General features: G+C 37.8%; 1 protein-coding gene across 5 annotated transcripts in view; it reads left to right on the top strand.

Moving 5' to 3' along the window:
- srgap1a (SLIT-ROBO Rho GTPase activating protein 1a) overlaps positions 1 to 23,524 on the top strand; it is a 137,519-nt gene that overhangs the window by 40,932 nt on the left and 73,063 nt on the right. For 3 of the 5 annotated variants that reach the window (XM_079825531.1, XM_079825530.1, XM_079825533.1), the window contains exons 2-3: positions 7,858 to 8,053; positions 18,991 to 19,153. In XM_079825531.1, coding sequence (XP_079681657.1) covers positions 7,858 to 8,053; positions 18,991 to 19,153 — 359 coding nt within the window. Of the gene's footprint in view, positions 1 to 7,857; positions 8,054 to 14,089; positions 14,141 to 18,990; positions 19,154 to 23,524 lie in introns of all 5 variants that reach the window. The other 2 variants (XM_079825532.1, XM_079825529.1) reach the window with 1 other exon arrangement.

Here is a 23,524-nt window from a genome sequence, read left to right as displayed (position 1 = left end):
TTTATAAGAACAGGCATAAAAACTGATGTTCAGTAGTTTTAGATGCAGTGTGCAGAAGCATGTCACATTGCATTGCTTGACATGACATATCAATCACCCAAATACATAGTTCGGCACCTCACTTTAGTAATTGAGCGAACCTGACAGTCTGCAAAGTATATTCCCCATGCCCAGTTATTAAGCAGATGGCAGTGCTGGATAACCCAGTGCATTAACACAAGTCTCCTGACAAATGTTGCTATTTCAGGTAGCGCTGATGAGATCGTCTGCATACAAGATTCTGGTACAGTATGTCCCACATAGATTTTGGCACAGACTGTATGAGGCAAAAGTGCAGCATGCTGCTGTTATTGGTATATGAGAATATTGAAGCCGTCATGATAGCATAGATATTATGCTGTTGCTCATTTAGTTGCCCCAATTCCCATTACCGGAATGTGACAAATTATATTTTTATTTTTAATATTACTGTGAAAAAAACATTATTTAGGTTGTAAAATATATATTTTTAAAACGGTTAGTTCCAGTCCTTGATTCTGATTTGTCAAACGCTGCGTTTTATTCACAATAAAACATGGCTATGACCGCTTCACCCAACGGCTCTCTGTATCACTGCACAACACCCTTAGCAACCACTCTTAGCAACGTAAACATATGTTTGTTCTCATTGATATGGTTAATTGAAGCTTGTATTCTTGTGAGAGAGAGATATTGAGAGAGAGTGTATTATCTGCATTCAGATTTAGCATTTTCCTTAAGGTCAGTCATATGACCTTAATTTTATTCATAATAAAAAAATCAGTTGAATGTCCACTCTTGTCCTTTTTAACAGTAAAGGGGTTTGTCCTGACAGTGACAGCGCTCATTTGCCAGTTGCGTCTTGTTCCTGTGTTCACACAGAAAGTTTTAGTCCACCTTTCAATATAAAAGTCTTCGCTATAGAGTGACTCACTCATTAAAACCGCCTTTGCCGTCATCTAATGGCATAATAATTTAACTTCTGTTGCTGTCACTGAGCTATACAGAGAACATTTATATAGATCAGTGGTTGCTGTTCACGGTCAGAGACTATTTCTTCCAGCGGAAAGAAGGCTTTTAGTGATTTTACTTCATGAAAGTTGTATTGATACATATATTTTGCCTTTAATGTTTGTATTGTGTGGTAACTAGGGGTGCACCGATCCGATATTAGGATCGGATATCGGCCGCGATACTGACAAAATAGCTGGATCGGGGATCGGAAAAATGAACAGATCCACAAGCCGATCCAGGTGTTTTTTTCCGTCGCAGCAGAACCTACGTCATTCGTCAGCTTCACGTGTGTGTCGCATGCTAGAAGCAACATGGAGCGAGCCAGAGAGTCGGTGTGGAGGAGATATTTCACGCTTGCCACGCCAACTAGTTCGTCGGCTGTTTGCAATGTCTGCAAAGTAACTTAAATGTTTCGAGGGGAGGTGGTATTACTGCAAAGTCAGGGTCTTTCCTGCATTGAACATTTTTTGATGGCCGCCAAAGCCTAATTTGACGAGTTATTGTATGTGGAATAGATGCTGCGCTTGTGACTGAGTCAGAGACAGAGAGACCGACCAGAGAGCTCCTCCCCCGCGCGCGCTCTCTGGTCTTCAAAATAATCAGCGTTAGCTCTTTCATATTTCACATATTAATCCAATTCCAAATCTAAAGGTCGGAAGACCGAAACCATGTTGCACGTGACACATTCGGACAATTGTGTCCTTGAATTACCGCTGGGTGTGCATTGCGCTCAAAAAATGTTGACTCTTCTCTGACCAGCTGACATAAAGCATACTTTCAATAAACGGGAGACAAATCATATTCAGTTATGAAGTGTTTTCTGTGTGTTGACATCTTTCGCGATGTTCTAACAGACGGGATTCGCACACAACGCGTCTGCTAATGTCCGATTCGCGACCTAATGACTCCTTTGAACCGAATCATTTTAACGACTGGTTAGATTAGAACAACTGATCTGTCCAACACTGAACTCATGAATCAGTTTATTAATTTACTCAAAACGCATCTGAAATGAGAACACAAGTGTGCTTACCCAATTAAGCAAGAGTGGGTAGTAAGAATTATTTTTAATTATCAACAGTAGCCTATTTCAGCTTATTTCTGTTGACAATGTGTAGTAAAATAAACAGGCCTAGCCTACAATCATTTAGACAGGAGTGAGGTGAAAACAGAACAAAGTTGTTATTAGCTAGCTGATCATTTTTATTAAATTGCATATGGCAGAAAATTAAGACTATTTGTTAATTTGGAATGCTACTTTTTAATATTGATATGATTATATACCAAAACAATTATCTGTAGTGTAAAAAATGTTTGGTAACTGTCAGATTACTATTGTATGTTTGACCAATACACTGTTTTTTGTTTCCACTGCTACATTTTATTTATTTAAAGAAGTTTGATTACATTCTATTTTAGATTTGAATGCACAATTGTTTTTTAAATAAATAAGAATTCAACACCTTACATACATCTGTTATTTTGTCTTAGTTATTTTTAGTTAGTAAAGTCTGGTGCCTTAGTCTCTTCAAGGAAGGTATAAGGTGGAAGATATACAGTTTATTATTAATTCAACAATAGTATCGGATCGGTATCGGGTATCGACAGATACACAAAGCCCAGGCATCGGTATCGGTATCGGGACTGAAAAAGTCGGATCGGTGCACCCCTAGTGGTAACCATTTTATAAAAGCAATAAGCCCTGTGGAGCCGTGGTTTATAGTGAATTTATAACAGCCAAGGGACGTTGTTAGGCACGACGTGGAGCGGAGTTAGCTGTTATAAACTTGGATCTTATAGCTTTAATATTTTATGTTATACATTTAGCAAACATTTGCATTTGTCACTTTTTTTATTTCTATTTTAGTTGTAAGCATTTTTGCCCCATAAAACTCAATTGTAAGTTGTTTTCTAAAACGTTTTTTTTTTTTTTGTATGCTGTTGTTTTGTTTTTACAAACTGAGAGACTAGTTGACATTTTTGTGGTAATAAATAGCCAAAACAGTACTTCCATCTCTGTATTAAAGGTGCAGTGTGTGATTTTTAGCGGGATCTAGTGGTGAGGTTGTGAATTGTACCCCCCCCTCCCTTTCGAAGCACAGAGAAGCTACGGGGGTCTAGCCTGACAAGCCAGACCCCCATCAAGATGTTGGGTCTGGGAACACACCATTGGCAGGGCTCAATCCGAGGGGCGGGATAAACGGTTGTCTTTCAAATTCCCTTTGCACGCAAAAGGAGAGCGCTACAACCAACCAGAGCAACGAAGAAGGTGAAGCGGAGCTAGTTGATAGATTAAACTTTCTCCATATCCGGTCGGCAAAACTCAGAACACATCGTCCTTTCTTAAGAATGACTTCAGTTCCCTTCTTTGTTCTTTTCTCAAAGAAAAGCTTAACAACAAGTCTTCCAGAGTCGCGGCCAAAGCCGTTTCGAAAGACCGCTGTTCGCCAGCTTCTTTGTTTACAAGTAGCACACGGAACCGCAGCAACTCTGCCTTCATTATGTTAATCCTGCCCGCCGACTCCCCAAGTTTGTTTTTTCCAGCTCGCAAGCCAAAGGAGAGTTGCTAGACTACCCTGGCTGCAAATGATATTTGCTGCCGCTAGGGTGCGTCTAGATTTCTAGTAGGGATGAAACGATTACCGGTTTCACGATAAACCACGATAAAATTTAGTGACGGTTAGTAATATCGTATAAAATTTTATTATCATTAAAACCGCGTGTGATTATCACGGTTGTGAAAACTCGCGGTAAATCCTGTGTAGTCAGCGTCAGTCAGGCGCAGCACCGCTGTTTTTTGAATGATAAGAAATGGCAGAAGGCAGTGACAGCACTTCTGGGGATTGTTCAGCCTCTAAAAGGACCAAATCCTTTGTGTGGTCATATTTTGGCTTTTACAAAAAGCTTTTACTTGGTGTGGTCATATTTTGGCTTTTACAAAAGTCCTGAGGGAAACTTAATCTAAGATGGTCACCCTGTCTGCAGAACATGCCAGAAGAAAGTCACTGTAATAGAGGGAAACACTTCAAAACTACGAACGGCAAGTGGACTTTGACCTCAATACCAAAACTACATCTGGGAAATAATAACGTGAAGCGAACGAACAAATTTAGTCAAGACTAACATTTAAGGGATAATAATCAGGGCTTGACATTAACAACCGCCATTTGCCGGTGTAACGTTATTTCGGCTGCACACTAGTCACTCTGGCTGTTGAACTTATAATAGTCTTCTCAAAAGCCATCTGTTATAATCGCGTTGCGCATTATAACCACTCACATGTGTTTCTATTGAGTTTATGAATGCAATGTCTCAAAATCAGAGGCGTTCAGATTAGCCGGAGTTTCATTCAGAGCGCGCGCCGCTCTTACTCGCTGAAATCTACACTAAAAGCAGAGATTTATAAACGTGCGATGTATGCAGGAGATTCATTCATCATATAGTGGTTGTACTGTTTTTGTTCTATTTCAGCAGCGAAAATGGTTTTAAAAACACAGCAGAAGCACAGCGCGTCTGATATGACTGGCATAACGCTAGTGAATTTAGGGACCGTCTCTAAAGTTACATACAACATTGGTAACGTTACACGTTTCAAACTTCAGCATTTGAAGAGAATGACAGTCATAAAACTGACTGTAAAGTGATCATTTAGGTGTCAGGTATGATGCACACATTTTGATATTTAATAAAATAAACTGTCAAATCATATGGAAATATGGATATGCATTATTTCACTTGGATACTGTTTGGGCTCTAACACAAAATATGCTAGATTTAAATGCATCATTGCTGAACACTGTAAATATATTCTCAAGCAATATTCTCATCAGAGATAATATTAGAGATTATATTTACGACAAATTATTATTATTTATGCGTTATGCGTTGCTATTGACGACGCCCATTAAGGAAGGAAATCCCACAGAATCTAGCTTAAAAAAGTGCTTAGAGCTGCTTGATTTATTTGTTGTTTGTTGATTTTCAAATATAAAACTTGTTGAAATGTTTTAAGTGTGTGCATCAGTTCTTTTTGAACACTTTCATCTCGTTTGAACAAAACCGTGATAATATTGATAACCGTGATAATTTGGGTCACTATAATCGTGATGTTAAATTTCCATACCGTTTCATCCCTAATTTCTAGGCTAACGGGGGCCGACACAGCACAAAAATGTTGTCGTCAGACAGAGCAGAGAGTGACTTTTTGTCCAAGTTTGTCCATTTAGGGCTACGATAGAAACATGACGGCACAAAATGGCGATTTCACTGTAAAGGGACCCGTGGTATATGTAGATAGAAATGGTGTATGTAGATAGAAAATCGTGTTTTTATGGTAATAAAAACACAACGGTACATTATGCAAGTTCTTTATTATCCCCTGAAGACATAGTTATGTATATTATATTGCATTTCTGTCAATAGATCCTCATAAATACTACACACTGAACCTATAAATTCCATATGATGTCTATGACTGAAGTCTGCTGTTCTGGCTCTGTCATTTCTTTCTTTTAACGTCCAATCATAAAAGGTTCATAAATGGTTGAGTTATCTCTAAATGGACCCAGGCCCTGTTGTTTGCTCACATATTTTCCTGCACTTTAAAAGAATAGCATGCAATCTCCGATAAACACTCATCCCAGCTATTATTAGCTATCTTAGTAACCCACCTGCGAGTGGCAAAATTGTTGAAGCTAACTGTAGAGACAGAAAGTGGAAGGCTTGGATTCCACCTTCAAGTCTTGTTTGTGCAGTATCAGACGGCTCACAGGTGCTCACATCTATCTCTCTGTTTGAAGTGGATCACAGGGGCTTTGATCAGACACACGGTCTCACACATGCTTGAGCACACCGACTCCATGCAGATGTTTACCATACACATGACCTCACAGGGCCAGGAATGCTCTTTGTAATCACAGAGGGTCACTCGATACTGGCGACGAAGGAAAGCTGAGCGCAGAAAGTTGTATATCGTTCTTGGAATTTCTTTGAGGTAATGGTGTATTGTAGATTATGTAACATTTTAATCAGCTGGCTATTAGTGCAAAATATGACATGTCAGAGTACAAAAATGTAATAATTAAGTGGGCCTTATGAAAAAATATGTGAATGATGTGCTTCTCTTAAACCAGGCGTCTTGTACTACAATTCAGATTTTTTTTCTGAATATATTTATAGCCTGTTATTAAAAATCGTCATTTTTGTTTAAAGCTACACTATGTAACTTTTCCGTCCACTAGAGGTCGCCTGTTCAAAACAAAGGCGTAGTTTGATGACGGCACGTTTGAGCGCAGAATCTCGGGACATGTGGTCTTCAGCTCACAGCCGGTGGAAAACAGTCAGGATAGGACTCGGGCAGAAATCATGTTCATGGATGCGATTATTAACATTACTGTAGTCTGAAGCAGAGCAGGACCGAGTGTTGTGGAGCTGAGCAAGGCCGCAGGAGCGATTGAAGAGCAGGACTGTTATTATGGCATAGTCGCTCGCGGGACTTTTATTATGACACGGTTGGCGGCGCCACTTCCTCTTTTCCAGTCATGAGTTTGAGGTAACGCAACTCTGTTTATCGTATTAGATATATCTGAGTGTGTTGAAAAGGAAGTTATGACGTTCGCTCGGCGGCTGCTATGACACTTGTTCACAATGCAGTGAGAGTAAAGTGTTTCACTGAATAAAGCCGGAAACCGAGGGTGACACAGATATGACGCAATCGACAGGCGACTCCCTCACACACAAAGCTCACACGTCCCGGTTCCTTGGTTAAAATAGCAATTTTCTCACGATTTACAAATAGTTGAAAACATTTGGGATATTCTAAGTACTCAACTGAACAAAATATATAACACTGGCCTAGTGGTTTCTGGATATTTTACTGCAAATATCCTACATAGTTCACCTTTAAACTACTTTTAATTAATTTTTTTTTTTAATTTAATGTCATTTATTTTATTTACACAAAGCCACAAATCTTGAATGTAAACAAATACATTAATATTGATAGTGTTTTTGAGAATCGATACAGTATCATCAAACATAATATCATGATATTCATGTTTATTGATATAAACAACAGTTCTCTATAATATTGATATAAACTTTAGTGCTGTTTCTTGCCATTTATTTCCTTTAATACAGATACGTTATTTTGGGGCAAACGGGATAAAATTACCATAATTTTGTTGAAATATTTGTGCTTTTAGAGCATCTAGTTATTGTGTAACTTGTCAAAGTGGACATTGTGGTTCAGATCCCACGTTTATGAGAAATACATTAAGCCTGTTGGGCCACTTGAGGGCTGAGAGAGGAAGTCTGAATGTATATTATGGTATGGAGCTTCTGTGCCTCCACAGTGGACTGCAAATTTAATGAGCTCCATTTCCAATGACAAGGGGGCAATCACATGAGGAAACCGGAGGTAATTTGGGCAAAAAAATGCTTGTTAAATGAAGTGTAGTGCCTACAAGGCTGTAGAAGCTGTACACACATTGGCTTTAAAGAGCCATTAGGTTAGTTTTTTGGGGCTGTTCCTCATTCTGGCTGTAATAAAAAGCAGCACAAGGGCATTACCTGCTCCACCTGATGAGCCTGGATTACTGTAGCTTTGCTGATACCGCACAATGAAACTAGCTCAGGGCAAATCTGAATGGTTTATTTATAGAAGATATATTGCTGGCCGTTTTTTTTATTGTAGTCTGCCTTTGCTGGGCTTCTAGCAAGAGCTTTTGAAGCATGCAATGAAACTCTGATGATTTGCCTTCACTCCGTTCATGATTTCTGCTGAGAGACTCTTACAACAAACAATGTTTGGTTCTGTTTGTTCAGAAATTCGAGCCCAACTGGTGGAACAGCAGAAATGTCTGGAGCAGCAGACAGACATGAGGGTCCAGCTCCTTCAGGACCTCCAGGACTTCTTCCGCAAGAAGTCAGAGATCGAGATGGAGTACTCGCGCAACCTGGAGAAGCTCGCCGAACGCTTTATGGCCAAGACCAGGAGCACCAAGGATCATCAGCAATATAAGTGAGTGTGTTTTATTACTGGCATCTTTTTTGTGGTTTAAATTTAGAAACGTTTCCTCTCTCTCCCAGATATTTAACCACTGACTCACAGCGTCATTATTATTGTCTAAAGTGTTATGAACATTTTGACTTTTGCTATATAGTTCAATATGAACAATTTTCAAATGATGCGATGCAAATGATGGTGTCACTTATTCAACATATATTAAAGCTTTTAGGGATGCACACATTCCGATACGAGTATCGATATCGGGCCCGATACTGCGCTTGTGTACTCATTAAAATGCTCTGATACCAACAACTAATACCACGCAGCGTGTGTACAGTGGTTGTGTCCAGATAAAGAAACACCGAACACAGAGAGTACATTGTGGATAAATAGAAGGCTGCCTATGAAGTAAATGTATCCAATTAGTGGAATATTAAACAAAATATAGTAACGCCTATGAAGTAAATGTATCTAATTAGGGGAATATTAAACCAAATATAGTAACGCCTATATAGCTGTGGTGTGCGGGCTGAAACGAGCTTGTCAAGCGCATCCCTTTTTCACAGATATCAGTGGAAAGTGTGTAATTCGTAATGTCATAAAAATGTCGTAAATGTCAATGGCAAAGAAAGTAAAACGAGGCATGTATTAACGTTAAATGACTCTAGAGAGAGAGAAAGTGTACTTCTGTAGCATGCTATTGATTGCTGATCGCTCATTTAGCACCCATGCATCATTTCGATGAAAACTAAATCGAGTCAGTGAGTCAGTGAGTCAGTGAGTCAGTGAGTCAGTGAGTCAGTGAGTCAGTGAGTCAGTGAGTCGGTCGGAAATTTGTTTTCACAGACTGTCATACAGTACACGCGACTGGCAAAAACATATGTACACAAAAAGATGAAAGTTCAGCCTTTCTTTGTTCTATTGTGTTTACTTGCGCTATTTGTATTTTGATTTATTTGTTCTTCATTTATTACTAACGGTTTAACAGTCTTCATTAATGTTAAATTGACATTAATTAGACTAGTAGTTTTTGCGGTTTCATTAAAATTGGTATTTAAACATTTCAACCAGTCAGCGACGCAATCCCTAGCACTGAGCCCTACTGAAGCAGCTCTAAATATGCGCTGTGCTATTATATGAAAGGTAAAAAATGATAGAGCAATAGAATGAAGCTCATACAATACATTTTAGCAGGCTTAAGCATGACAATAACTGAAGGAAATATATATTTGTTAAACAAATGAAGCCAACTAATATGATTCATATTATTTTGGTTTCTCTACCCAATATATTTAAAAATTACATATGCAGTTAAAATATTGGTATCGGACTCGTTCTGGAAAAAGTGGTATCGGTGCATCCCTAAAAGCTTGTTTACAAAATGAAGTGGAAATAGGAAGTAATCCTGCTGATCTTTTATTTTCCATTAATAAATGGCACTTCAAGGAATTGAAATTGTATGACACTTTTCCTTTTCCATCTGAAACAGATCCCTAAGTTATACTTATTTTAACTTTTAAATATTATACTTATTTCGAAATATATGTATCTATGATTAAATAAACATCGAGAATAGAAAAGCATGCGATCAAGGCGTAGCGGTATGGGCCTTGACTCTGATCAAAAAAGAAGAAGAGAAAATCACTCACTGCTCTTGACTAAAGACTTATCTGAATATTACTGTTAGACCTACCTGAAAATCTTAAAGCACTGTTACATGGGTCAAAAACAATAGCTTGCGATTAATTGCAATGTACGATTTAAATAGTTACTTTTTAATCGGTTGACAACACTAATACACACACATACATATTGTTTTATGTATATATTTTTATATACAGTCGATGGCTGGAAAAGACAGCCTATATCTACTCAATTTTGGTACAGAAACCACTGGTACAACTCAAAATATTGAGTGTGTTTGCTTTTCACTCCTTTAAATAGACCAAATGCTGGTTTAATAGCCCTAAATGAGTCCAGCAGCTGTGTGCACAACTGGAGGCAATGGAGAATCTCGTCGTGGCACTTCGTGGTTTATGTGGCCTCTTGGTTTGAGAGAAGTATAAGATACTTGACACAACTCACTACCGTATTCTGAAACACAAGTTGCCTAACTTGCCATTTTTTAAATACTGACAGGGTATTAACAGATGCAGAAGTAAAGGAGGGTACAGATTACACTGGGAGGTTATTAGTGAAGGTCTAAAGATATAGTATAAAGTGCAGATGTAAAGTTGGATGGCCATTTCTAAAGCCAGTTTAGCTCAGATGTGTTTGTTGAATGAATTAACATCAGAATGAGCTTGCAGATTTGTAAGTAATTAACTGGGATATCCGCATCCCAGAGATGTTAGACAGAATGTCTCATTTCAAAAGCATTTTGAGTCATTTTACCAGGTCTTTCAGCTAAATTTGGACTCTTCTGTAACCACAGGGCTTCAGCAAAGATGTCCACACCATTGCCTCTGTGATTGTATCCAATTTTGTTCCGTAGTCCAGAGGTCTGGCCTGATGTCTGACCAATGGCGTCCGCGATGAGGCCAGCTGAGCCAAAGTAGAGGGTGTGTTTTACCCCTTTGTTGAAGTTGGCCTGATATATGCAGTCAGCAGAATTCTGCAAAACCAGTGAGAGGGAAGAATAAGTGACTGTTTGTCAAGAAACAGTTTACTGTACCTTGTTTACTCTTGTAGTCACAGAATCAATCTTATCAACTGCACTATAAGCATCTCAGGTGACTCTCAGTCAGAGTAAAGTGTGATGGATTGGGCCTGTAAGTTGGATACCAGAGAGATGTGGTCACATTACCACTCAAAGCTAGTGCATGTATGGATTTGGTTCATTCCTAACCGAAAGTTTCAATTTTAGAGTCTTTTTTTTTGTACTGAAAATTTGATTTATGACTTCTGTAGAGGATTGTGGGTACAAAAAAACGTAATAACATAGAATTGACCACAGGATCTAATTTTGCTACAAATAAAGTGCTAGGGCAATATATCAGCCATTTTCAGAGAATATCATACCGGCCGTCCGATAACCATTCCTGCTTGACCAACACAATACATTATGCACATTTTACACTAACCTATAAATTACATTTAGTTAAAGACTTTTACATTGTTACAAACAAATTTAATTTCAAATGTGTTCTGTTTGAACTTTCTAATTGTCAAAGAATCCTGAAAAAACACAAAAATATTAACATTAGTAATATAAGAATTTTGTTACACCATAAGGGTCATAAGGGTCAATTTATTTTAAAAATGGAGATTTATACATCATCTGAAAGCTGAATAAATAAGCTTTCCATTGATGCATGGTTTGTTTGCCTTTAAAGTTGTCCAAATGAAGTCCTTAGCAATGCATATTAGTAATAATACATTTTTTATATATTTATGGTAGGAAATTTACAAAATATCTTCATGGAACATGATCTTTCCTTCATTTCCTAATGATTTTTGGCATAAAAGAAAAATCGATAATTTTTACCAATACAAGGTTTTGTTGGCTATTGCCACAAATATACACGTGCGACTTTTGACTGGTTTTGTTGTACAGGGTCACAAATCAGCATATTAGAATGATTTCTGAAGGATTTGCCATCACAGGAATACATTTAATTTTTTTAAATATATTAAAATCAAAAACATTTATTTTAAATTGTAAAAAATATTACTGTTTTACTGTATTTTTGATCAAATAAATGCAGCTTAAGAGACTTCTTTCAAAAACATTGCAAACTTATAAACAATAGTGTGTTTCAATAAATACGTATTTTAGTGAATTTCCAGTAAATATTGAATAAAAAGTTTGATTTTCATGTTATATATCAATTCCTGTAATTGAACAGTTGTAGCCTATATTTTCGGCATTCACACCACCCTCTAGTTATTGATGTCATGAGGTTTTCCAGGTTCTGTCCACACGTTTACAAGGTAGGGTATTTTTGTGCGATTAAACATCTCCCAGATGACACTGTCGTTGTGGCGACGAATCGTCTGGTGCTTAGTTTTGTGCACGTGTTTGCTGAGCTAACAGGCATCACATACAGTTTGCCCAGGGAGGGGTGCTGGACTCAGGATGGGAATTATTTAATTATATTCATCATCCAGCTGCCACTCCTTGGACTCTAGATTTCCTTTCGATTACTTGTCATTTCGCAGATGCCTTTTAGCCCAATAGACTTTCCACAAGGACACATTTCCTGTAGGAAACTGAGTGCAAGTGCTTTTTTAGGGTACATTAGGTTTGAACCTTTTTCTTTTTGGTTACACGCCTAAAATGAAATTCAATGTACTTCATATAAGGTATTATGATTATATGCTATGCCCCAGTAAGTTTGTTCGGTTTTAGTTGTCTGCGTGATGGCACCTTCTCTCTCATTTCATTTTGATGACCTTGCTGTTGGCTGCGAAACCCTCCAGTGAAGCGCTCTAGTTTGCTCTGGCATTTCACAATCGATGAGCTGTCAATATAATGTTTGCGATCTGCAGGATGTTTACACCAGCACCGAATGAAGTTCCTCTGGCTACAGTGTTGATGCAGTTACTGCATCGCTTGTAGTTGCAGTTTATTTATGCCACTGGTGATGATCTGTTATTATGATATCAGCATATTAGGGTCACATTAATTTTTGTCTAGATAACCAGGTGTGATTAATTAGGGTAATTTCCTTCAATGTAGTCATATGTATTTGCTAATACCTGGGAACTGGCACATTGGTAGAGGGCATGCATTGATGTCACTTTCCCGGCGGAACACGCCCCCTCAGCCAGGACTGAGTGGCAAAAGAGCTGCTGCATGACTGGAGTTAATAGGGGAAATTGTGAAAACACGAGTTAAACAAACGATTTTCAGTTTAAACTAATGGTTGGACTCAATATAGGTGTTCCTTACAATTTATAGGGTATGATTTTACCTCAAAATTCAACATATTGAGACAAAATGATGACTGCAAATCCAGGTTTCGCTACCTGGAGTCCAGTTGTTTCTGTGAATTGCAGCGATCCATTTGCTTTTCGATTCTGTAGCTTTCGGAAGTCTGTAAAAATATATCTCAGATTTCTTGTCAAATCTATTTGTACAGTCAATCTCAAAGCTATTTCCCGGTTTAGATGTGTGTGTTTTTTTTTTTGCGGAATTCACATTGAAAACCACTGCTGCCTCTCAGTTTTTTTGCCACTCAGTGGGCGTAACCACAGCGACTCCGGCCGACGGTGACGACACATGCATACCCTCTATTTCCATCTTAGAAAATGTTATGGGATTTGTAATGGCTTTTCAGTGGCAAATAGACTTATTTAGATCTTCATAACTACATAATTCTTGTCTTGTTGTGTTTAAATGCTACAATTAAGTATTAATTATTATATCATTATCCTAAATATTTAATTTCACATTTAAAGAAATACTTTTTTACTCACTCACATTTTGTTCAAACCCTTAATGACTTTCTTTGGAATTAAAAAGTAGGTGTATATATATATGTATATATATGTATATATATATATATATATATATATATATATATATATATATATATATATATATATATATATATATATATATATATATATATATATATATATATATATATAATAATAATAATAATAATAATAATAATAATAATAATAATAATAATAATAATAATAATAATAATAATAATAATATAACTTTTTTTTAAATGATTTTATTCCTGCATTATTTCTATTAACGAAAATTAACTAACAATAACAACACTGTTCAGTGTGAAGATTCTTCAAAATACCTAATTTTCTTTGTTCCACAGAAGATAATAGGTCATGAGGGTTTGGAATTACAAGAGCGTAAGTAAATAATGACAGTTTACACTTTTGGGTGAATTATTGGTTTAAAGTTTATTTTGATGCCACTTATTTCATTGCACTCTGGAGTTATAACAAAGGTTTGTAGAAAGTGTTCCGTTCTCTTGAGATGCTTTAGTCCAGGGGTTAGCAACCTTTTTGTCATGAAGTGCCATTTTTAAGTTTCTGAGTAAATCACTGTGCCACATTCATTTTATTTATCATCAGCCAATTCCAAGATCGAAGACCGCAATTGGAGAGAGAGCGGCATCAGCACTGGTAAGATAATTAAGTATCACTACTTTTAATGAAGACAACTTTGTGCTGAGCTTCAGGATGTGACGCTGAACTTTGTTTCATTTGCGGCAGTTTGCATGTCGGCTTGCTGAAGAGATGCTCCGCTCCTCAGTAGCGCTGTTATATCTGGGTACCGGGAGCCGTTATAACACGCTCTCGCATGTTTAGTTTTTTACCATTTCAACAACTAGATGCATTTTGTCCAGTTTCATCTAGTATGTGAAAAAGTGCCCTCTCTTTCGACCTTTTCACAATTGGATAGCTATACGATCAGAGAAAACATGTGAAGTGACCAGGTACACATGGACTGAGGTTCCACATGCATCACAATCATTTTGATGTGTGCGGAATGTTTAAAGGTGCACTGTGTACATTTTTGGCATCATCTAGTGGTGAGGTTGCGAATTGCGCAAAATGGGACTTCACTGTAAGGGGACCTGGGGTGTATGTAGATAGAAATGGCTCATTCCAAGGTAATAAAGACATAACGGTTCATTATGTAAGGTCAATAGATCCTCATAAATATTACACACTGACTGCACCTTTAATATGACTCAATCTACTTGGTTGAATATCTCTGAAATGTATAGCATTAACTACGTGTGGTCACGCTAATGGTTTATCAGAGCTGCGTGCTTTCATTGGCTTGCGCAGTTTTATTCTCACACTTTAATAGTATCCTACCTTAAAGGATTAGTTCACTTTCAAATAGACTTTTGCTTATAATTTACTCACCCCCTTGTCATCCAAGATATCCATGTCTTTCTGTCTTCAGTCGAAAAGAAATGAAGATTTTTGATGAAAACATTTCAGGATATTCCTCCATATAATGGAATTCAATAGACCCCAAACGGTTCAAGGTCCAAATGAGAGGTTCAGTACATCTTCAAAGGGCTTTAAACCACATCAAACGGTACCAGACGATCAATAAGGGTCTTATCTAGCGAAACGATCGGCCATTTAAAAAAAAAAAAAAAACTTTACGTTTTATAAGCACAAATGCTCGCCTTGCTCTGTTCAGTGTTGCGCACTCGTGACGTCACGTAAAACGCAATTACGTTGAAAAGGTCACGCTAGACGCAGGTGCAAAGACGTTTGAATATGTGTATACGGTCCTCCTTCCGCTCATTTGTAAACACTGACTCGGTACTTCCGCCTGCGTCTAGCGTGACCTTTTCAACGTAATTGCGTTTTACGTGACGTCACGAGTGCGCAACACTGAACAGAGCAAGGCGAGCATTTGTGCTTATAAAACGTAAACTTATTTATAAAAAAAAAAATGAGCGATCGTTTCGCTAGATAAGACCCTTATTGATCGTCTGGTACCTTTTGATGTGGTTTAAAGCCCTTTGAAGATGTACTGAACCTCTCATTTGGACCTTGAACCGTTTGGGGTCTACTGAATTCCATTATATGGAGGAATATCCTGAAATGTTTTCATCAAAAATCTTCATTTCTTTTCGACTGAAGACAGAAAGACATGGATATCTTGGATGACAAGGGGGTGAGTAAATTATAAGCAAAAGTCTATTTGAAAGTGAACTAATCCTTTAATAAAACAAGCTGTGTTACTATGATGAATGTTTACCTCAAAATGTAGATCTGTATGTAGGTACGAGATAGTTTATCTGAATGAAATGCATACACCTCTTTCGCTTTTGCCCACGTGCTAGCGATTATCCCTCCTAGGATGCCAACTCCTGATCTAGTTGTATTGCTCTTTTGCCTTAATTTCTATAAGCATTTTTATTGGCTGCTTTCTCTTCTCAACTTCTCAACTTATTTTGTGCTGTGCAGTGAAGAGTAATGGATAGGTGGCTGCTTTTGAGGCCAGTTGTTATTGAATCTTGAATCAGTACTGCTGATTTACTGCAGCCTTTAATGTTGCAGCTGGCTCTCTGCTCTCTACTCAGCAGTAATGGCTGCTTTTGTATCAGACCTGATTAGTCACATGCTTTCTAAATTAACTCGTCTTATCACTCCTATGCCCACCATCGCTGTGAGCTAATAAACTAAGACTCAAATGAATTCCTGTGTATATAATTTTTACTTTATAAAATAATTTTATGTATTTACTTTTTTGTGTATCTGAGCTCTAGATTTAGAATCTACCATTTGCCCTTATTAAATACACAGATCAGGCATAACATCAATCAAACAAACAGACGAGCTACTGTAGCTGAAATTGCTGAAGAAGTTAATGCTGGTTCTGATAGAAAGGTGTCAGAATACACAGTGCATCACAGTTTGTTGCGTATGGGGCTGCATAGCCGCAGACCAGTCCGGGTGCCCATGCTAACCCCTGTCCACCGCCGAAAGCTCCAACAGTGGCCATGTGAGAATCAGAACTGGACCACGGAGCAATGGACTTCTTTTACATCACGTGGATGGCCAGGTGTGTGTGTGTTGCTTACCTGGAGAACACATGGCACCAGGATGCACTATGGGAAGAAGGCAAGCCGGCGGAGGCAGTGTGATACTTTGGGCAATGTTCTGCTGGGATACCTTGGGTCCTGCCATCCATGTGGATGTTACTTTGACACGTACCACAAGTCCAATCCATGGAGGCCCCACCTCGCAACTTACAGGATTTAAAGGATCTGCTGCTAACATCTTGGTGCCAGATACCACAGCACACCTTCAGGGGTCTAGTGGAGTAAGGGCTTGAGAGGGTCAGGGCTGTTTTGGCAGCAAAAGGGGGACCATCACAATATTAGGTGTATATTTTTATTTATAAATTAATATTTTTTAAATGTGTTTATTTCATGTAAGCTCTCTCTTTTTCCTCTTTACCTGCATTCTTCATTCTGGACACATTTGACTAAAACATTTTTATTCTATGATCTAGTATGAAGTAGGGCTGCCCCCTAATAATCGATTAAATGTTAGTTGACGAGAAGAGGCTTAGTCCGAAATGAATTAGTCAGATAGTTGCAGAAAAACATTAGTCACTTTGCATGTCCACTTGCTCTAACATTAACGTTAACCTAGATAAATGTGCGCTATTGTTAGGTGCATGTCCAAGTGTTCGTGCAGAGTGTGCACGCTAAATTAGTACTGCATTTACAGCATGACATGTTTAACTTAATGCGCATTTCTGTCTATAGATGCATCTATTATACTGCGGAGATTAGAGTCAGCATCGTCAAATTCATCTTTGCCTCCAACATTGATAAATTCAAATGTTCAGACAGTCTCCTTTTGTTTTTTTCCCTCGACACATTCATAATCATTTATGTATATTTTTAAAGGCTCATTATTATGGTTTTGTAATTATCTGTAATGTGGAACAATGTTAGCAATGTTACATATAATATTCTTTGTCAGCCCTGAAAATCAAACCTTTTTCTGATGCAGCATATATTTAAGTCATTAAATGAATATCATAAATATGCGGTTATAGTCAACCAATGTCTTTAATTAATGACTACTATTCGATGAAAATATCGTAAAAAGTTATTATTCACAATATTATTTCCATTATTTGTGAGGTAGACAAAGTTCACTGCTATCCTCCACTCATGCCCATCAGGCATGTATTAGCCTTGTGACTTTAATTTTTTTTCCGTTTTATTCATGAATTTCAGCACTCAAGAAGCAGAAGCTGTGTTTTTGCTACTTTATGTATTCGAAATCTGAATAATGTGTACACTTTCAGCTTCCTGACAGCCCAGCATGACTGTTGAATCATATAGTACATGTGTACTGTATGATTCTTTACACACAGTACACACAGACCCGAGTGCGTGCTGCTCTACAGGCTGATACGGTCTTGTGAAAGGATTTACAATAATTGCAGACTGACAGAAAGCTCACAGGCTCTAATAATTCTCTCTGCAATGTGAATCCCTGGCCTGTTCATATTGTGACCATGCATCTTTAGGCTTTTAGCTCAATTAGATTATCCATTTGATCCAGGCTTACATAGATGACTGATCCTCTTGGCAAAAAGTCCGTTACTCTAAGGAATGTCCATCATCTTTATGGATTTTAGTTTGTTTCCTGTTTTTAAAGAACACTGTTAAGGTTAAAAACTAGATGTATTGGCTCATCTGGTGCGGATGCATATTTCCTTCACCTGCAGTGATGAAATGCATTGCCTGTTTTGCAGGGAGGGTTATGAAGGGAAATGGAGCTGAAAAGTACTTCCTTACATCCAAATGTCACCTCCTCCTCGCAACATTTTCTTCAGTTTTTTTTAGACTTGATATAACAAGCGTTGCTATTACTATTGCTAACTTTATAAATATATTTACTGTCACTTTTGATCAATTGAATGAATCATTGGTGAATAAAAGTATTTCTTTGAAAAATCTTACTGACCTTGAACTTTTGAATTTCAACAGTGGTGCATTTCTGAAGTTGTTGGTTTATAAAGTGGATAAAGTACAGACTTTATTTGTGTTGTCCCTATGCAAATGAATATGACAATATATACCGGAATACTACGAGTGTTTGTCCTATTGCAGGTACGTAATTATCTGGAGAGAATTCTTACCCAGAAACGTTCTGAATTTCCCATATGTCCCAGAAGCACACCGTGTTCCACACTACTTTTAGGTCCAACTCACGGTTCTGCTGCTCTGCATGCATGCTGCAAAAGTATCCACAGATCATGAATGCTTAAATAGGCCATGTATCATCAAGGGAAGAGATGAGAGGGATGTTAATGTGTGATCCATGTGAAAGGTTCTTAAAGCATCCTGATGGGTGCTGGGAAGATGCTCATCCAGTTCATGAGTTAAGTGCACAGATGGTTCTGACAGCTCGCAGACAGGAGCCTTTCATTATGTTTGATCAGTGTCTATTTCTCTGTTTTTTCTCAAATGCAGGAAAGACCAGAATCTCTTGTCTCCGGTCAACTGCTGGTACCTGTTGCTGAACCAGGTTCGACGGGAGAGCAAGGACCATGCGACATTGAGCGACATTTTTCTGAACAACGTCATCATGCGCTTTATGCAGATTAGTGAAGACTCCACACGTCTTATGAAAAAGGTCAGAAGTGTTTTTGATTACTTTTCCAAGACCTCTGGTCTCTAAATGTTCTTCAAAGGTCTCAAAATAACTTGTTGGCTCCTGAAAACATGCTTTAAAATAAAAAAAAGCATTTAAGGAAAATTCATTGTGAATATTCAGTTTGACAGCCTTAATATTTAGTAGAAGAAGATAAGAATTGATAATCAAGTAGAAGATACACTACTGATCAAAAGTAAACAGAAATGACTTATTCAGTGAGGACATTAAATTTATCTTAAGTTAAAGCAAATAAATGTATAATGTTAGGATAAATTTCTAGTTCCGAAAAATGCTTTCACTTTAAACTTTCTATTTGTCAAAGAATAGAAAAAACACAGTTCCCACACAAATTTGACCTCAAACTTTGGAATGTTTTCTAAATGAAGGATTACACATTGTGAAACACAACTTTTCATGGCCACCTCCAATTCTTTTCTCTGTGTGGAGAACAAAATGTTATGTTTATAATTGTATGAATTTGTGATAATTAAGTTATTCAGCTCTGCTAAATGCTAAAACAAAATCAGCTTTTTAATGAATGTTAGCAAGAAAAGCTAAGTTATTTGACACAATTTTCACTTAATTTTTACTTTTTCCATGTTTAAATCCAATGGTGGTGTGTTGTACTGTTTACAAAAAAGAGACCGGTTTACATTATTTTCTGTGGTGATCAACATAATGCCCGTGTGCACAAATGCAGTCGATTAACTTGTACTAAACTTGGAACATTCCCTTTAAAATTCGTAACAACCAGGCATTAATCAAGAAGACTTGCATCATAAGATGTGCAGTTATTTTTAGCTATGGAAATGGCACAAAAAAAAAAGCTCTTCGTTGAGCTGGATTACTTTCTTTTTCCCCAGTCTATTGTTTTACTGTCAGTCCTCTTTCCTTTTTTTTTTAGTTGTTATTCGTTTCTAAAAGCTATTTTTATTCCTTTGAATTTGTATATTTCTTTCAAGCAGTTCCTGTTATATTTCTGGATGGTGGACCCTAAAAGCAACTTTACCGCATATTTAAGCTGTTCTTAAAGGGATAGTTCAGCCAAAAATTTAAATTCTGTGATCATTTGATGTTACAAATGTGTAAGATATAGATACCTATATTATATATAGGTATAGATTTTACTTCTTTACTTAGATTTTTTTTATAAATATCTTGTTTTGTTCCACAGAAAAAAGTATATAAAACATTAGAAAATGTGTTAGTCAATACAATGAAATACAATATGCACATAGTGTTTTGGATCCCATTGACCTTTGAACCGAAAACGATTTTATACATAATATTTAAATGTTCTTATTTTTAATATAGCCTCCACACTAGAAAGAGAGTAATTTTTGGCCGAGCTATCACTTTTAAATTAGTGAAATACTGCATGACATTTTGTCTTTATGACAATCAGCGCGTGTCTTGTTTTCTATCAGCTTTGATATATTAGAATAAGCGTAATGTTTTGTCAATTGGTTTGATGAGTAGTTTCCTGAGATTGTCATTACTGTGTAAATACTTTTAGGCTACCTCAGTGCTGCATTCTAATACTGTGTAAACCTTTTTGTGCTGCTTTTGCTGTGCAAAGAGGACTTAAGAGACTTTAAAAGTGTACCTGTGTGCAGTTAGTTCTTGCTTAACTCAGATGTGGGGCATGCAATGTTTTAGTGCGGTACAGGATTGCTTGTGTGCCTGTATTCACTTGTCAGATTTACGATGTGGGTCCGGCCATACGGGATCTCTGGTTCTGAGCTGCGGTTCTGTTCTGAGAAGTTCCTAAAGCCCGAACTCTAATCATGGCCTCCTGCCTGTCGTTTGATGTCTGCGGCCCCATGACCAAGACGACGTGGCAGTCCCTCCAGTGCAGGCCACAGAAGGGGGACAACTCCCAAATAGATTATGTGCTGCCATGCATGCGAGTCATATGAGACGACCACAACAGCAAATTACAAGGCTGGAATGTGGGAGGTATAAGTTTGGTCTCAAACAAGGGTTATTCAGAGGGCTTGACCAGCAGATCTGACCGGCTTTGAGATGGTTAAAGAGAGAGTTCACCCAAAAAATTTATATTCTGTCATTTACCCACCCTCATGTTGTTCCTAACCAGTTTGAGTTTCTTGCTTCCATTGAAGACAAAAGTATTTTAATAAGTGAAACAGAACTGAAGCTGTGAAGTTCATAAACAGCACCATAGAAGTATCATAAAAGTGGTCTAAATGGCCCCTAATTTTCCACAACAATGTTCAAAGGCCGAGATGAGGTTAATTAAAGGGTTACTTCAGCCAAAAATGAAAATTCTGTCATTAATTTCTCACCTTCATGTCGTTCCAAAACCGGAAGACCTTCGTTCATCTTCAGAACACAAATGAAGATCTTTTTGATGAAATCCGAGAACTTTCTGACCCCACATAGACTGCATCACCACTTTCAAGGCCCAGAAAGGTATTAAAGACATAGTTAAAATAGTCCATGTGACTCCAGTGGTTCAACCTTGATGTTAGTTATGAAGCGATGAGAATACCTTTTTGTGCGCAAAAAAACAAAAATAATGACTTTATTCAACAATTTCACCCTGTGTAAACAGAACTCAAAAGAACTCAAAAGTGCTGCACTATGTCAGAATGCCGGCTTTGTATTGGCCGGGGCATGCATCATGTCAACAGCATCGGAGACTCACACAGAAGTAAAGAAATTGTTGAATAAATTTGTTATTTTTGGATCGGGTCCTTTTGTTGAAGCGGTAAATTACTTTAAATCTAGTGCAAGATCCAAATGGACCACTTGTATGAGACTTCTATGACAATTTTCTGTCATTTTTTAAATTTGACTACCCTACTCTGGCAAAAGTGACCAGCATATTCTTCAAAACTGCTCCACAGAAGAAAGAAAGTGAAAATGGTTTGAAACAACCTGAGGGTGAGTAGATAATTGCTGATTTTTCATTTTTGGTTGAGCCATATTGGTCTGATGTAGTGTTCTTTCATTGTTGCACGCTAACAAAAGGGGAAACTGCCCATTACTGTAAGGTTTAGTACTCTACTATGACATAAGAACCAGGTGTTCTTTGCGCTCCTCACAGCTGTTTTCATTAGAATGAGCACCTTATGTTCAAGTACGATGGAGGAGAACTTTAAAGACCTCATGAGTCATGACAGAAACTCCAAACCTCAAAACAAAGCTGAAGTGTCTGTATGGCTTAAGTGGCTAGTTATATAACAAAACATCCTCTTACACGCATTCTCTTGCTCTCTGCTGTCTGTGTGACACAAGAGTGGCAGAAGTGAGAGAGCAGTGGGGTGTTTCCCTTAAGGGCGCTGGATGTTGTTGGTGGGGGGCAGTCATTCACCCATGGTGTTGAAACTGCTCTTCCCTGTAATCAGTGCACCCCGCTTCCTTTGATCACAACATCGTTTCAGTAATGAACCACACATACAGGAGAGCAAAGCCCCTGCTGTCACCTCAGCCCTCAGAGGCACAGCTGCAACAGAGAGGCAGACCTCGAGAATGTCTCTTAAGAGACTTGTTAGTGGCGGTCATTGTTATTGTTGCTCACATTTGAGGTTAGGCATTAGATTTTTTATATATATATATTTTCCAGTATTGTTGTTTTTATTATGCATGCTCATTTGTCTTGTTTTTATATTTCATTATAGCTGTCGTCAGGTAATCTTAAAGGGGTGATGAATTGAGAAATCAACTTTCCTTTGAGCCTTTGGTATATAAAAGTTAATCGTGATACAAGAATATCCTGTAAGTTTCAGAGCTGAAAACGTCCTTGTTAGTCAAAGAAAAGCTTTTATAGACACCAGGCCCAGAAAACGAGAGCTCCCACAATATGTCAACCATGTCGACCAATAAAAATGCCGGTTCCAGCTCACGTGCGTAAGACATTGCGTTTGTTTGCTTAATTTCACGGTTTACAATCAGAATCGATTGTAAACAAGATAGAGGTCGAGACTGGATTTGCAGACATATTGAGATTAAAACGCAATGCTGTGCCTTCTATATTGGATCCGACAGGAACTGTGCAACACACTTATGTGAGTAAAACATGTTTTTTTATATGTGTTAGTATTGCATTGTAACAGATCGTTTGATATCTATTGATTACATACCTTAGCACGCTGTCACAGGCTGGAGAAGGTGTTATTGGTTCATTCGTGATCAGACTCAGACTTGTAACGCCAGTGCTAGCAAAGCCCAACATCCCTGGGCTATGTGTTTTTCAGACGGGCTACCAAAACGTGTGTGTGTGTACGGTTCGCGGTTATATTCACTGATGATCGGGCGAAATGATACAGAAATAACATTTCAATCAATCGCAGGTGGATGAGAGATAAATCATTGTGTTTGTTTGAT

Source organism: Gobio gobio (assembly GCF_949357685.1).
Source record: "Gobio gobio genome assembly, chromosome: 9".
Lineage (NCBI taxonomy): Eukaryota > Metazoa > Chordata > Actinopteri > Cypriniformes > Gobionidae > Gobio > Gobio gobio.
The sequence above is the reverse complement of the archived record's forward strand: the minus strand, read 5'-3'. Positions and strand labels throughout refer to the sequence as shown.